Raw genomic sequence first — 14778 nt, 5'->3', positions numbered from 1 at the left:
GGATAATTTGGAATCTATAAGTATGACATTTAGTCATAACATGACCATTAGTAGTAAATTGCTATTGCCAACTTTGTGTTGGAGTCAGGTGGACTTACACACTCCTGACTTATGATTAACTGCATATTCCTCATATGCATATAGTACGTGAAAATACATGAAGATTTTTTATTTGTGTAAGATTGAGTTACATTGTATATGTACCGCTCTCACCACAGCAGCATACATTGATGGATTCACACAGGAAATTGGGGATCAATCTGAGATTTCAATCTCCGTCGATTGTTCAATATTTAGATCTCTTATAAGATCTATTTGCAACCTGTATGCTGGTATTAGTATAAATGAGTTTTCCCAGGCATTAGGGGGAGATTAGTAGTACCATATATAATGCCCGGAAAATATTTGAATGCATAAAGCATTTCAAACTCAGGATCACATACTAAATTAATGGAACTTTGAGTTCAAAGAATTATTGATTTGCATAGTATTGCAAATAAACTGCCACACACATTTACTATTCATTAATCTGATGCAAGTATGTGCCAGAAAGAGTAGTGGTACTAAGTAAAACCACTCAACTCCCAATTGTAAATAAGAGGGGGAGAAGTATGGCCATAGAACAGGATTATTCATGCTAGCAGTAGAAGACTTTCCTTCTAAAATAGTAAATCCAACTCAACCTTTGGTTGAAAGACACCTAGAGGACATTTTATGTCCTGTGGATATTTATAATCCACGACCCAGCTCAAAAGTGCACCAAAATGTTGAGGCTGGAAGATCGGAAAGCCCTGACTCTCATTTTTAAGGAAGTCACGATGAGTCATTAATGGTTCATTTTTTAAGCTTTGATAACATATAAAAACTACATGTATCGATACATACTTCTCTGAATAAATTGTATACATTATTTCAAGTTATCCAGTTAATAAGACCATGGCAGAGTGCTTTGTCACTCTTACTGGAACTTGTTGAGTAAAGTTATACATACAGAGATAGTCTTGCTCACCAGAAGAGAGGTATTTTTGGTAGTAAAGCCAACACCTAGACATACCTTTACTGTGGGTACAAAAGTGTTTTCATCCTAGAATGGATTGATAACAATGAGGTGGTGAGATTAAAACAAGACTAGTAGCACAAGGGGTTTACGCAAAGCCCAGAGCATTGATTTTCAATGCAGGTATTCTCCATAGTAAGTTATAAATTTCTGATACTAACTTTTGACTGGCAGTACAAAAGCATCTATCTTTGTTGTTGATAGTTGATAGATGTAGTAATTACATATGATCATTTGATTTGGTATATTGTGAAACATCCAGGAAGGAGTTCATATATCTAATACTTATATATAAAATCGCGACATATACCATGTATTGTTTAAGTCGATATATGGCTTAAAGCAGTTAAGTTAAATTTGGTACAATTGACATTGTATGTATTCCTTAAATTGAATGGATACATGATTGGTTACACATGGTGTACATTTCGGAATTCTTGATTGGATTTTCTAGTATTATATAATTGTTAATAATCTTGACATCATTGGTAATGAACATTTGTCAAGAACACGTTGTAATATAAAAGACAGAGTTTAGACATGGAAGATAACGATCTAAACCAAAATTTTATTTTGTGTTTTGGATCCAAATATCTTCTCCCAGTTTTTTTGTAGTAAAGCTATCGATATTCACATCATATTGAGTCATTCAATATGAAGGAAAATCCTATAGTGGTTCTACCTTATGATAGAGAAAGACATGAGGGGGGATTATTTTATACCATAGTGATTGAATTGAGATAATGGGACATGTGGTCCATTATCTCTGTGCTATTTATGTGCTAATACATGTATTGTAAAAGTTCCCGGCCGGATATTGTATTTGCAATAATTTGCTATCTAATAGCAGCGCCATTCCTGCCTAAGATTCGTAGATTGAAGTTAAGAATATCTTTGATATCATAAAATAGCACATACGGACTTGGTATAATCCATGATCCGATTACATGGATATTATGATTCTGATTATCCATAAGATCCCCAAATTCTAGATGAATAAGCTTTACACTGGAATAAGCTTTACATGAATATGGAAAGACCATTTTGCAATAGTCTTTAAGTAAATATTTAATGGTTAATTCCATTAATCATTCTGAAGTTATGTGGTATTGATCCTATTGAATCAAATGTCATTATCTATAAAGATAATGCAGCTTATGTTGTTTAGATGGAGATAAGTTATATTGCATTAAGAATGTTCTATTTCATAGGTCATATGGGCATATGAATATTTTCAAACCAAGTACTTGTGATAATCTCGAAAAGATATTCACAAGGTCTACTATACTCTACATTTCATATGTGTTGAATACATTGGTACGAAAGGTTTGCAAGTTTCAGGGGGAGAGTCTCTCGCCTCTCTAATTAAATAATTTGTTGAAAACATAATATTGCACTCTTTTCTTTGTATGAGTTTTTCCCTTTGGGTTTCTCATATAAAGTTTTTAATGAGGCCATATCAACACAAGATTATGTCCTATCATCTATTTTTCCTAGAGTTTTTTAGTGGATGATATTGGAACATACGATACATTGTACTCTTTTCTTTATGTGAGTTTTTTTTCTTTTGAGGTTTCTCATATAAAGTTTTTGATGAGGCAATGTCAATAAAGGTATATGCTATATCATCTAGTTTTTTCCCACCGGGGTTTTTGGAAGATGATATTTGAAGCATATTGACCATAGGGTCAAGGTGTTATTAGACTAAGACTTTGAGTTTATCTCAAGTGTCTACTAACATTGATAATTGTATATTATGGTGTTTCTCCTTATTTTTCCCACTGGTTTTTAAGGAGTTTTGCCTGGTATACTGGTATTACTTTGGTTTTTCCCATAGGGTTTTCCAAAGATTCTCCTCACATTTTTCCTGAAAGGTGTTTGGGTGAGTTATATATTGTATCGCATCTTCTGATTTTTCCCGTAGGGTTTTGAAGGATTTTTCGATTGATTACAAGATCATGAGAAGATCAAATTGATTACAAGACCACAAGAAGAAGAAAATTGATCAAGGGGGAGTGTTATGAAGAAATTAGGATTAATGATCAATTTCTGTAATAGTTAATTAGATTACTCATTAGGCGGTTACCTTTCATGAAAGGGTCATCACGAAAAGGTCATCACGAAAGAATCATCACAAAAGGATCACTACAAAAGGGTCAATTCCAAGGAACACCATGCCCTTTAGACTTGTATATATATGTAATCAATCTCATCAATGAGAATCAATCATTCCATTCTAATCATTTCTAACAGCCGTGCTTCGGAGCGCTTCCGAGGGGCGTTTTCTTTTTTTATATTTTACCATTCTATTTGGAGATATTGATGGAGGTAAAAGAATTAGAGGGTATATCATGGCGCCAATATATTCACTGGGCTAGGACGACTCTCCTGCACAGGCTTCTGTTTTCCATCACGTGAGCACTCGCAGGACGCAACATCCACAGCACAGGCGTCAAGCACTTAAGCAGTAACCAAAGAAAACGTCTGCAGAAAGAAGATAGGAAGGCCTTCGACACTCTCACTGTCCTAATCTGCTGGTTACTTTGGAAGGAGAGGAAAAAATAGGACTTTCGATCATAGTGTCCACACGATTCAGGAGACGTTAGTCAAGGTGACCGACGAGATCACCTATTGGTTGTTAGCGGGTTTCAGGCGTCTGCAAATGGTTGCACATGTTTTAGGCAGCGAGGTTAGTGGTGGGGCCAGGGTCGCGCAATAGTGGCCATGTAATCGTTTTTCGCTGCCATGGACTGATTTCTTCTGCAATCAGTCCACTTGTACTTTGTTTCTTCTTTCTCTTAATGAAAAACGTGCTCAGGCAAGGTCGCGAAAAAAAGGACCTCGATATGGGTCAAATTTTTAGATTTTAGAATGTGATTAGAAACAAAAGTGAATCAACAATTTTCTCATAATTTAAATAATTTTCCAACAATTATTTTCTTTACAGAAAATTTAGTAAAAAGTTTCTCATAATTTTAATAATTTTCTATATTTATAAATTTATGTCAAATTAACCGATTGTATTCTTTTTGTGGCAATGACGTGCCCATCAACAATGAGCCACATGTGGTGATTTTGTTGAACTCGAAATCTACCGATACAGTCTCTCAAAACTTCTATTACTTCTGATATGGATAGAGTTTGCGTCCATAGTATATCCCATAAAAAACTACTCCCTCCTTTTCAAATCATAATTTGTTTGACTTTTTTAACCTCAAGTTTGACCAGTCTTATTCAAAAATTTGTGCAAATATAGTCAAATTTAAATCACTACTTCAAACACAGAGAATGGTAACGGACAAAGACGAACATGGGTAACGGGCATAGACATCATTTCCCTTTATGGGTTAATAATGACCTTTCATCGTTATCGAGCAAAAGCCCATTACCAATTACACAAAATAGTAGCAGGTGTTTTAAAAAGTCCGTTACTAAAATGGGTTACCAATCACCCCTAGCGCCAGCTCCCACTGGGCCAAAAATAAGTTTCGGTAATGGACTTCAATAGAAGTCCGTTACCTTTAACAACACATTAGTAACGGTTTCTGTAATAGGCCGTTACTGACCAATGTTACCAATGACCCCACGGGGCTGGTCCCACTGGACCCCCTGTTATTATCCGTAACGAGCGTCCATAATAACCCGTTACTAATAACAACAGGTCCTCTTGGCCTGCTGCCATTTAACATTTTATCAATAACGGGTGTCAGCTATAACCCATTACTGTCAAGTGTTACCAATGACCCCGCACGGCTGGTCTTCTGGGCCTACTGTCCGAATTAGTAACAACCATTATTTTGCGCCCGTTACCATTGAGTTTTCGAAGGTAACAGTTTTTCTTTAATGCCCGTTACCAGCCTTTAATTAGAGGTAATGGTTGGCCCTTGTGGCCCGTTACCATTGATGTTTGTTAGGTGATGGGCGGCGGTTGAAGCCCGTTACCATTGATGTTTGTAAGGTGATGGTTGTCATTTGATACCCGTTACCATTAATGTTATGGTAACAGGATTTCTATTACCTACGGTAGTCATTGCCAATTGGGCTGCCCCATTTCCTAGCTGCATCCTGGCACCAGCCAAGATCTGGCCGCCACCTTAAACCTACAAGCAATATATTGTATACTCCACGGAAGCAATACCTTCAGGTTTACAAAGAAGAAACCTATAACATAAATATGTCATCACATATGATCTCATGTTCACGAAAACTATCATGTACCCTAATATAAATAAACACATGTACATGTACACGTACATCAAGTTCAAATTGGTAACCACATGTCATAATATATCACAAGTTCTCACAGTTTCTAAACTTGAGCATAGTAGAACCTGCTGCCCGGTGGGATGACATCTTTGATGATGAATTCACATAGCATCTCCCGGATGATTGCATATGAGTCTTCGCAAATTAGTTCGTGTGGAGCTTTATAATCTTATAGAACACAATGCTTAATAAAATAGTGTCCATCAAATAGTAAATAAATAAACTAAGTGAAAGATGCATAAATGCGCTGTGAAGAGTACGTACAACATGTTTTTTTGTAGGTCACACACATCAGGTTCCACATATTAATTGCAACATAGAAACCACATAGCAAGATCTCTGATGGTTGTTGACATCACTACAACACACAAAAATATTATGGTAGATTAAATGGCATAAAGCAGGGTAGAACTTTGATAATAGAATGAATCAATTCCTTGCTAGGATTACCTGAAAACCAGTCTTATGTGTCTATTTCGTTGCCTTGGACCTTCCTTTTATCCTTTTTCTCGGACTGTAATGTCCGAAGGCACTGTAAGCAACATTAAAGACTTGGAAATTTGCATATATAGAAAAAAACTAAATAGAACTTATATGTTAATAACTTGTTGGGCATCTAGGAACTTTCGCCTTGGCACAGTTTTTGTGAAATCTAGAAAGAATACGAGATTCCACTTCATGGCAATGACTACCAGCACCTAGTGCGAACCCGTGATGTATGATCCTAACACGAAATCATCTTGCATAAGCTTAGCAATTTGCTGTACTACAAAATTGGATTGGCTTTGGATCATTGTTGCCGAATATGTTTGTGGGTCCAAAAATCCAACATCTACCAGCATCTCTTTTGCGGTTTCATCAATTTTCCCACATAAAAAATTAAAATTTTAGTCTCAACATTGTGGTAGTAATTAACGAAACTCTATTGTCAAGGTACTTGAGAAGCACCTCAACAAGCTGATGTCCAATGCATCGAGGTGAAATAGGTCATACAAGTCACTAACTCCAATTATGAAATCATTTGCCTTGCTTTCAAAGTGGCATTCCTGATACGCTACACCAATGTTGTCAACATCATGTGCACTCAGTAACATGTAGTGATTGTGCAAGGATGCACAATTTGGTATAGCAGCATCTAGATCTCCTTTGATAGCCTAGGCTCGCCAGCCTTGTATTTAGTATTGTCCTTAGTCCAAAAGGAGGCAACAGTTGTAGCTTCGCTCTTCTGAGCTGGAGTCTCTTTCTGAGGCAGCACCCTATTTTGAGAATACCGGTTCTTATCAACCCTTTGAGAAGGAGGAGGAGGAGGAGGAGGAGGAGGAGGATGTCAGATCCGAGGTAGCGGCATTGCTCACAGATGTGGAGTATTCTAGAATAAGAGATAACACATGTCATGTACTATCCTATTACAACTACCCGCACAGGAGTAGAACTAGTCAAATATAAGGAAACTACCCGATAGTCATTGGGATGGACTCCTAAAATAGTATTCGGCTAGAATTTCCATATAACCCTGTCCCCCTAGACTATATAATTAAGGGCGGATAGGAATCCCTAGATAACCTCATCTAAGGCAATACAAACAACTAACTTGACGTAGGGTATTACACATCTTGTGGCCCGAACCTGTCTAAAGCTTTGTGTTCTTTGTGCCATCGGTTCCAAATCTCGACAAAATCCTACCTACAAACCTACCACCGTGGGGTATCCCTAGGTGGGCTTGGTGGCCAAACACCAATAGAGGAGTCTGTTCTTGCACTAGAGTTTCAGTTTGAGGAGGAGTCTGTTCTTGCACTGGAGTTTTAGATTGAGGAGAACGATGGGGTGGGTCTTGCTGAGCACCCAATCGCTCATCCTCATCCTTGTGAATGGAAGAAGATGGCGAAGCTGACTTGCGAGGATGAAGATGAGGATGTACACATGAAGATGATGTAGGGCCAGAGGTGGGAGGATGCCTTGTCCTTGGAGGTATTTCAATACATCCCCTTTGCCACTGTATCTGCTGAAAAAGAGCTTCACCAAGGGCTATGATCTCATCACCGATTGGAATAGGTAATTTCACATCCTTCGCATTGGGCCACACAAAAGTAGGTTGCGTCACAACATAACCAAATTCTACAGGTACTGTGTGGCACACTTGCTGAACTAGATAGATGTTGGCAGATACGATATCCACGAGGCTGCACATTGTCGCCTTGGTTAGGCCATCTAGAGGATCTGGAATGGTTGATGGATACGGTGAGTTCTGTTCCACCTCCTTACAACTTGATATCCGTCCTTGGTGGGACATATTGACAATTTCAGGTGGTATTGATATGCCAGCACGTTGTAGCATGTCCACCATTCGCAGTACTGCTTCACCCACTATCTCTTCCTTGTTCAGATTACTAGATCTCCTTTTCTTCTTATACATCCCAACAAATTCTGGACCGAAACCTTTTTGCTAGCCGGTTGTACTAGACACTCCTCAAACTTGACCTCGATGCTCAGGATTTTCAAGTGCCTGGGTGACAACAACATTTTCTCTAACACCAGAAAGGAACCATCGTTAGCTTCAGTTGCAATGGCTTTGACCCTATCTGCCAAAGCTAACACAGAAGGGAAACTGAATGATATATTTGCGTTTTCAGTCCTCTTTTCTGACCTAGCTCGCAGATATGTCCTTAATCGACCAGGAAATTGCATCCAAGGGTTTCCTTTTCCCTCGGCGGCGTACTTCTCATCCTCCTCCTCCTCCCAATCCTTCCTTTTACCAGCACAACCTTTTCAGCCCATTTTTTGCGGCCTTGTGTGCAAGGCTCGCATATCTTTCATCTCCTAGCTCTTGTGCTCAAAATCTTTAGATCGGTTGTCTCCACAAACCGGTTCCAATCTTCCTGCTGTAGAAATGGAAGTTTCTCAAAGGGTACCGTTTCTTGCCTCACAAAATCTTTTCTTAAATGGGACCTGAAGCGTCGCTGCCAAAAGGCTATCTCTATCATAGCTCCTGGTATTGCCTTCTGCCGATCCACTGTGGATAGACTCCCTGGGTACCCTAAAAAGTTATCTAGAATAGAACAAATCTCTCCCTTCCGTTTCTGCTGCCGACTATACTACTGCTTCTCGATGTGTCTTTTTTATTTAGGTTGGACACTAGAAGTGCTCCATGCTTCCGTTTCTAGAACTCATATTTGTTAGTGTCTACTTATCTGTCTCTTGTTTGCATATGAGGTATGTATAGTTGTGCGTATTTTGTTGAGCTAAATGTTTTTGTTTTGCAATCGTAATCGACATGTTCCTGATCGAATAATTCTATTCCTAATATCTCGTAATATCAGTTTCGTTTTCCCATCTGGCTTCCCCATTCCCGCTCCCGGCCAAAAAGTACAGCGACAGGACTGGTTGGAGGTTTTCCCAATCGTTCTCGACCGTTTTCATCCCTACGTACATTACTGACTGTTACCAATGACTTATTGCAGCATGGTTTGTTGGAGCTTCTTGGTTGGGGTCTTAAAGTATGAAGGCTGTAGGCCCAATGATGTATGAACTGCCAAGAGTTCTAAACTATCAATGATCTTCCCTAATTACATATCCTGGCCAAAAAGTATTCTTTGTCCATCCAATATGTCACATTCGCAAGCAAGTCTCTTTTGGCACTGAAAAATATTTGATAACCCAAGCAACTCGCAAGGCATCTTAATGAAATTCAGAACCTAGGATTTCTCTAAAATCTTTTTTACAAAATTTTTTTACCCGGGCTTCTTTTGGTTTTGGATGCCAAAGTTTTTTCTTTAATTTTTCTCAAAACTTTCTCTTTCAATTTTTTTTCTCATCAAAATTTTTTCCTTCAAGAATTTCTCTAAAATCTTTTATCAAAAAACAATAAAAAACTACTAAAAAGGAAAAATAAAATTGATCAGAAAAGCAACCGTGCGGAGCACTCCGGTAAAACTAGCATGCCCCTTCCAGTTACCATTCCATCGATTCCAGCTATAGAAGTATGGTGACAACGTGTGCCCGTGATCTCCAGCCGACAGAGACCAACCGACACATGTGCCCCCTGCCCCCCTTTGGCCCGCGCCTTGGTCCTGACCCGTGAGATGGGGTCCGTATAGATCTCAACTCTGAAGCAATGCGATCTGCGTACTCCGTCTCTGCCAGCTCTCAAATAACTAGCATAAGACGAATTAGGGAGCCGGAGCGGGAGGAAAAATGTCACGCTAGACGATAATGCTGCCCCATCCGATCCAAGGGTGCAGATTTGTCGCCTGAAATCAAACCCAACCTGATAGATAGCATTTCCCCTTAAACAAGAGATCGTACAAGCCTTAGGGCGATCATGCGGATTTGCCCTGATAATGATGCTCTTACATGGATAGATTAAAATAAAGCACAAAACATAGCATCGCTATCTCGAGCTGTTTCAATTCATACCCCGTAGAAGACCTTCTCGAAGCACTCAATGTGCTCGGCCTCCATCGAGAAGATCACGGTGATGCCGTCGTCCTTGTTGGCGCAGGGGGTCATGTACGCCGTGCCGACGCCGAACATCTGCGCCGGCGCGACGAACCGCGGCGCGCCCGAGCCGAAGTCGGCGCTGTACATGGGCATCCCCAGCCAGCTCACCGCCCACAGGTCGGACGCCGGCACGGGCTGCTCGCTCGCCGCCTGGGCGCTGCCGTCGCCGCCCCGCTTCTTCGGCAGCTCCAGCTCCAGGTAGTCCAGCACCGACCGCACGAACGCGTCGCCCACGCCGTCCACCGCCTTCTTGATCGTCTCCGCCACGGACCCGAGCGGGCTGCCCCGCAGGTCGCCGACCCGCGCGGTGACGAGGTCGCGCACGACGGCGTTCCCGAAGAAGCTGCGCGGGAGCGGCGGGCTCAGGCGGTGGCGGACGTTGGCCGGCAGCCCGAGGCGGGTGTCCGCGCCGGGCGCCATCCCGCGCGCACCGCACACGCAGCGCCAGAGGTGCGCGGTGACGGCGCAGTATGTGGACACGCCGGCCCCGCACCGGGACTTGAGGTCGGCGAGGAGCTTGGGGGAGACGGGGTAGAATCGGGTGACGAAGGGCCGCGGGCGGCCGCTGAGGAAGGCCGGGGAGTAGACGAAGTGGTCGAAGGTCGGGCACGGCGGGCTCCGCGCGCGGAGGAGGGTCCGGTCGTGGAACGGCACCAGCCCGCACGCCTCGGCGGCGTCGACGCCGCGGGCCAGCGCCGCCCACGTCTGCATGAACTGGAACGCGCCCACGCCGTCCAACACCGCGTGGTGGATGCCGGTGCCCAGCACCACGCCGCCACACTTGAGGAAAGTCAACTGCAAGCGCGCATCGTCCAGATTAACATCGGTTTTTACTAAGATCGTTAATTCGTTATAGACAGAAGTAGTTGTTGCTCATCGTCAAACCTGAAACACGGCCATGGGGCAGGACGCCTCGTCAGGCTGCGGTGACGGCACAAAAGCTCTCCGGATCTCTGGCGACGGCTGGTAGTCCTCAAAGATCTCGTCGCCGGTGAGGTCCGCCCTGGCGACGACGAAGAGCGCGCCCTCGCCGGTGCAGTTGATCTGCAGCCGGCCGTCCGGGCCGGGACCGAGCCGCCCGGCGAGCGGATAGAACGGCACCAGCGCCCCGGCCAGCGCGGCCTTGAGCCGGTCCGACTCGAAGCCCGCGGCGGCGCCGCCCTGCGCGGGCGCCGGATAGTAGTAGACGAGCGGCGTGTGCGTCCTCGGCACGGCCAGGTCGAGGTTGGACAGCCACAGCGGCTGCCCCGGCGTCTCCTTGCTTGGCGCCACCAGCGCCGTCTCCACCACCACCACCTCCGCCTGCTTCATAATCTCCTCTCTCTCTCTCTCTCTCTCTCTCTCTCTCTCTCTCTCTCTCTCTCTCTCTCTCTCGTTCCGACCAGGCCACAACCACGGTGACACGCACAGGGGGCGTGCTCTGAGGTCGCCGCTCTGAGCTAGAGCGACCGAGTTGTGTGATACTGTGATTGCGTCATCGATATGCGTGTGGGTGAGTATATATGTAGCGTGAACGGCAAGAAGAAGAAGAACGCCGGGCGGCGACGGGGATCTATGTTCGTAAACTACTACTAGTAGTTAACTAAATTCAAGAAGTATTCAACTGTTTCAGCCGCAAAGAATCCTCTGTTTTTTTGCCGATAATAGAAATGGCCGGTTTAAATCAAAACAGTAACCGGCCAGCTGCCAAGGGCCTACAGGTATTCATAGCACACATCACAATGCACGCTAGTGGGGCCTCTGAAAGCTCATAGCTGTACAATATACTGTTCACAGACGTCCGATCGGAGAGTTCCATTGTACCAAGCGGGCAGCGAGCGGCGGAGGGGCGAGCAGGACTATGGCACGCGAATCCAATTGCGCGCGCGAGCGTGCTGCCGCTTGATTCCTGACCGCGCCAACTCGTTTCACGTGTTCACATGGGTGGGGCTGCTGACCATTTTTTATTATTTCTCATTCAATTCCATCGCCGGATGTTAATCGGCTTTTGTTAACTAACTTCTTCACAGCGAGCAATGCGACAACAACGTGAGCTGTATATACTCCACGGAGTATGCTTGTCATGCATACATAAAGTTATCTCGATAAGTATACTCTATGATTCGAACTGCCAGTATTCACTTCTCTTTTTATTTTTTCAATCTTTTTTTGTTTACTTTCTTTATATTTTGTTTTAAAGATATTCTTTTGACAAATATTTCGTTCAAAATATGCCAAAAAGTTATCTCGATAAGTTGTATCACGAACTTATGCATCAAAGTTGCGTGAGAAGTTTGGTAAAAATTATGTTCAAAGTTAGGAGGCTGAAAATAGTTATGCGTAAAATTTATACGCATCGTGTTAAGAAATTATTCTACAAAAAGCGGGGTAGAAGCGGGGCTCTACCACCACGACCTACTCTTCCCCCGCGTTTGGATCAGCGGGGTAGAATTGGCCAAACACCACTTCTGGCTCACCTGCAACTAGGTTTAAAAGCAACCTGAGTACAAAGGTACTCGCAAGACTTACGCGATTACATATACAAGGATCATGCAATGGCTCAAATAAAAACTTTAAGGTTAAGTAATTATTGCAGAAGTAGTAGCTCTCTACACTATCACCTATCAGAATTAATTAAAATTGCCCAAACCCCCAACAATTTAAGTACATTAAGAGTATACAAAATAATGAGTCACAGAAGTGCCATGAACCAATTCCATCATAACCGAAACTTTCTACGAAGAGTTCAACGGACAAAGAGCTTGCTCATAACCGAGAGCGCGATAATTCGAATTGATTATAACCTTGCAAGGGTGTACTACTTTACCCACACGGTGCAAGGACCATGCGACTTACCCAACCGGCCAAAGTTGAATAAGGGGGTACTCGCGTCAACCGTTCCCAACATGATTTGATCATTGAAATCTTCACACCTAGCTTACGCGTAGAGACTTAGTTTCCACCGGGGACATCTCTAAACTTTCCTACTCGTAGGTCCACCCGGGGACACCTCTAAGTCTCTCTGCATAGCCCTTGGCCACGTATCTAGGACTGTACATCAATGATTAAGTCAAGGAAGGTAATTGGCTTATCCGTACCATTATATTGGATATGTGGTAGCACGAAAAGGTGCTCAAAGCCGACGTCATCCACGAATGGTCCTTAAACGATCCAAACGGACCTGCCTATGTGACTCCATTCATTAGGCCCTACCATTCCGCTCGAATCTCGATACTACCAAACTCTTAACAAACCAACCGAACCAGTGCGATCAAGGGTAAACGGTAAATGTGATCCTCCAAACCATTCCTGTCTAGCGAGCACTGTAAGAATTCTAAGCAGGGCTAAGCATCTAGTCAAGTTAAGTAATTAACTAACTAACTAGTACCAAGAACAAGGATAATAAATCAAGGAAAGGTAATGCATGGAAGCAGGTACAAGAGTGCAATACATACATACTATATATAACCCAACATTACCCGATGAGATAACTAACTAACTCAGATTAAATAGGAGCAAGGAATCATGCTTAGTTGCTTGCCTGGGTTAACTTCAGACTCGACCACGAACGGGATTCCGGGTTCAGGCTCAACGGACTCGGCGGGCTCCACGGGTTCGTTCTCCGACGGTTCGGTCACTAAAATGAATGAATGCGATGCAAGAATTAAGAAATAAACTTAACAACAAGCATAAATCATGGAAATAATTCAGCATACAGGGAACAATACAAGGAACTCATGAAAATTGGTTTTGCAGTAAAAGCATTTTCCTATAAGTAATCATAAATAGATCAAATTTCAGCTACTCTAAGCAAGATAAATCAGGCAAGTCATGTAAACTTATCTAAACAAAATCAAGAAAATTATCTTAGATATTAGGTATGAAAAAAATCTAACCAAACTGGTTTTTACATTTTATCACTTTCCAGCAAAAAATTCTATATTAAACCATTTTCAGATAGGGCATAAGAAAACAAGCTAAAACTTTGATAAACAGCAAGGAAACATATGAACAAGTAGTACCACTGGAAACTACACCTCACAAGGAGTCTAACAAAAATTTAGTTTGAGATTTTTCTTGCAAAACACAAATAAATAAGCATTAAACTCACTTTTTAAAGATAAAATTATAGATAAATCGTCAGCAAAGTAACATGCAAAACAATATTTTTCCTAAATAGATCTCAGCTAGAGGAATCCAACAAAACAAGCTTCTTAATTTTTGGAGCTATACACGAATTTCTATGGATTTTACAAGATTGCTGCTCAAATACAAAAACCCTAAAACGCTAGGTGCAGCCCGCTGAGCCGGCATGAGACCGACAGGCGGGGCCCACAGGCCAGCGGCCCACCCAGGCCGGGTCAAGGCAAGGCCAGAGGCCTTGACCCGCCCGGGAGCGCAGCCACGGCACGCACACGGCGCGACGTGCGCGTGCACGCGCGGCGACGGCGGCGGCAGCACGAGGCGGCACGGCAAGGCGAGGCCGGAGCAGGCCGGGGGAGGCGCGCACGGCAATGCGGAGGTGGCGGCGAGCCTCACCGGCGGTGGTGTAGGCGAGGAGCCGCAGCGGGGGGGGGGGGGGGGGGCGCGACGAGCAGGGGCGGCGGCGGGCGGACCGGCGTGGTGGCTGCCCTGCAGGGAAGGGGAAAGGGCCGTATGAATGCCGGAATCGGAGGAGGAGGGCGAGAGGGAGCTCCCCGTGCAAGGAATCGGCGAGAGGGAGCTCCCCGTGCAAGGAATCGGCGAGAGGCTCACCGAGGGCGGCGAATCGGTGGCGGGGAGGAAGCTCGGGGCGGCGGCAATGGAGAGGGGAACGGGAGCTAGGGTTGGAGAGGAGGGCCGGTCGGGCACGGGAGCTAGAGGGGAGGGGGAGTGGGCGACCGGTGCGGATAAGGACTCGCGGAACGAGGATCGTCGGCACGTGGCCCGAGGATGGCTGGCGGCGGCGACGCGTGCGTGCGGCGCGCGGAGCAAACAGA

The 14778-nt window shown here is 43.8% G+C and overlaps 1 protein-coding gene across 1 annotated transcript; it reads right to left on the bottom strand.

The window, feature by feature from the left end:
* Positions 1-9571: 9571 nt before the first annotated feature.
* Positions 9572-11384, bottom strand: LOC120679454 (putrescine hydroxycinnamoyltransferase 1-like). The gene is made up of 2 exons (XM_039961040.1): positions 10706-11384; positions 9572-10615 (listed from the first exon to the last, which is right to left on the bottom strand). The coding sequence occupies exons 1-2, from the start codon at positions 11129-11131 to the stop codon at positions 9731-9733; spliced, it is 1311 nt and encodes a 436-aa protein (XP_039816974.1). The 5' UTR covers positions 11132-11384; the 3' UTR covers positions 9572-9730.
* Positions 11385-14778: the final 3394 nt, after the last annotated feature.

Source organism: Panicum virgatum, chromosome 6N (genome assembly GCF_016808335.1).
Source record: "Panicum virgatum strain AP13 chromosome 6N, P.virgatum_v5, whole genome shotgun sequence".
NCBI lineage: Eukaryota > Viridiplantae > Streptophyta > Magnoliopsida > Poales > Poaceae > Panicum > Panicum virgatum.
This window is presented reverse-complemented; position numbering and strand designations above follow the sequence as displayed.

Excerpts from the sequence above, each read along its gene's own strand:
- LOC120679454 (XM_039961040.1), bottom strand. The coding sequence starts at position 11,131 with ATGAAGCAGGCGGAGGTGGTGGTGGTGGAGACGGCGCTGGTGGCGCCA. Across the intron at positions 10,616-10,705 it reads GCCCCATGGCCGTGTTTCAG|TTGACTTTCCTCAAGTGTGG; the intron begins GTTTGACGATGA and ends GCGCGCTTGCAG.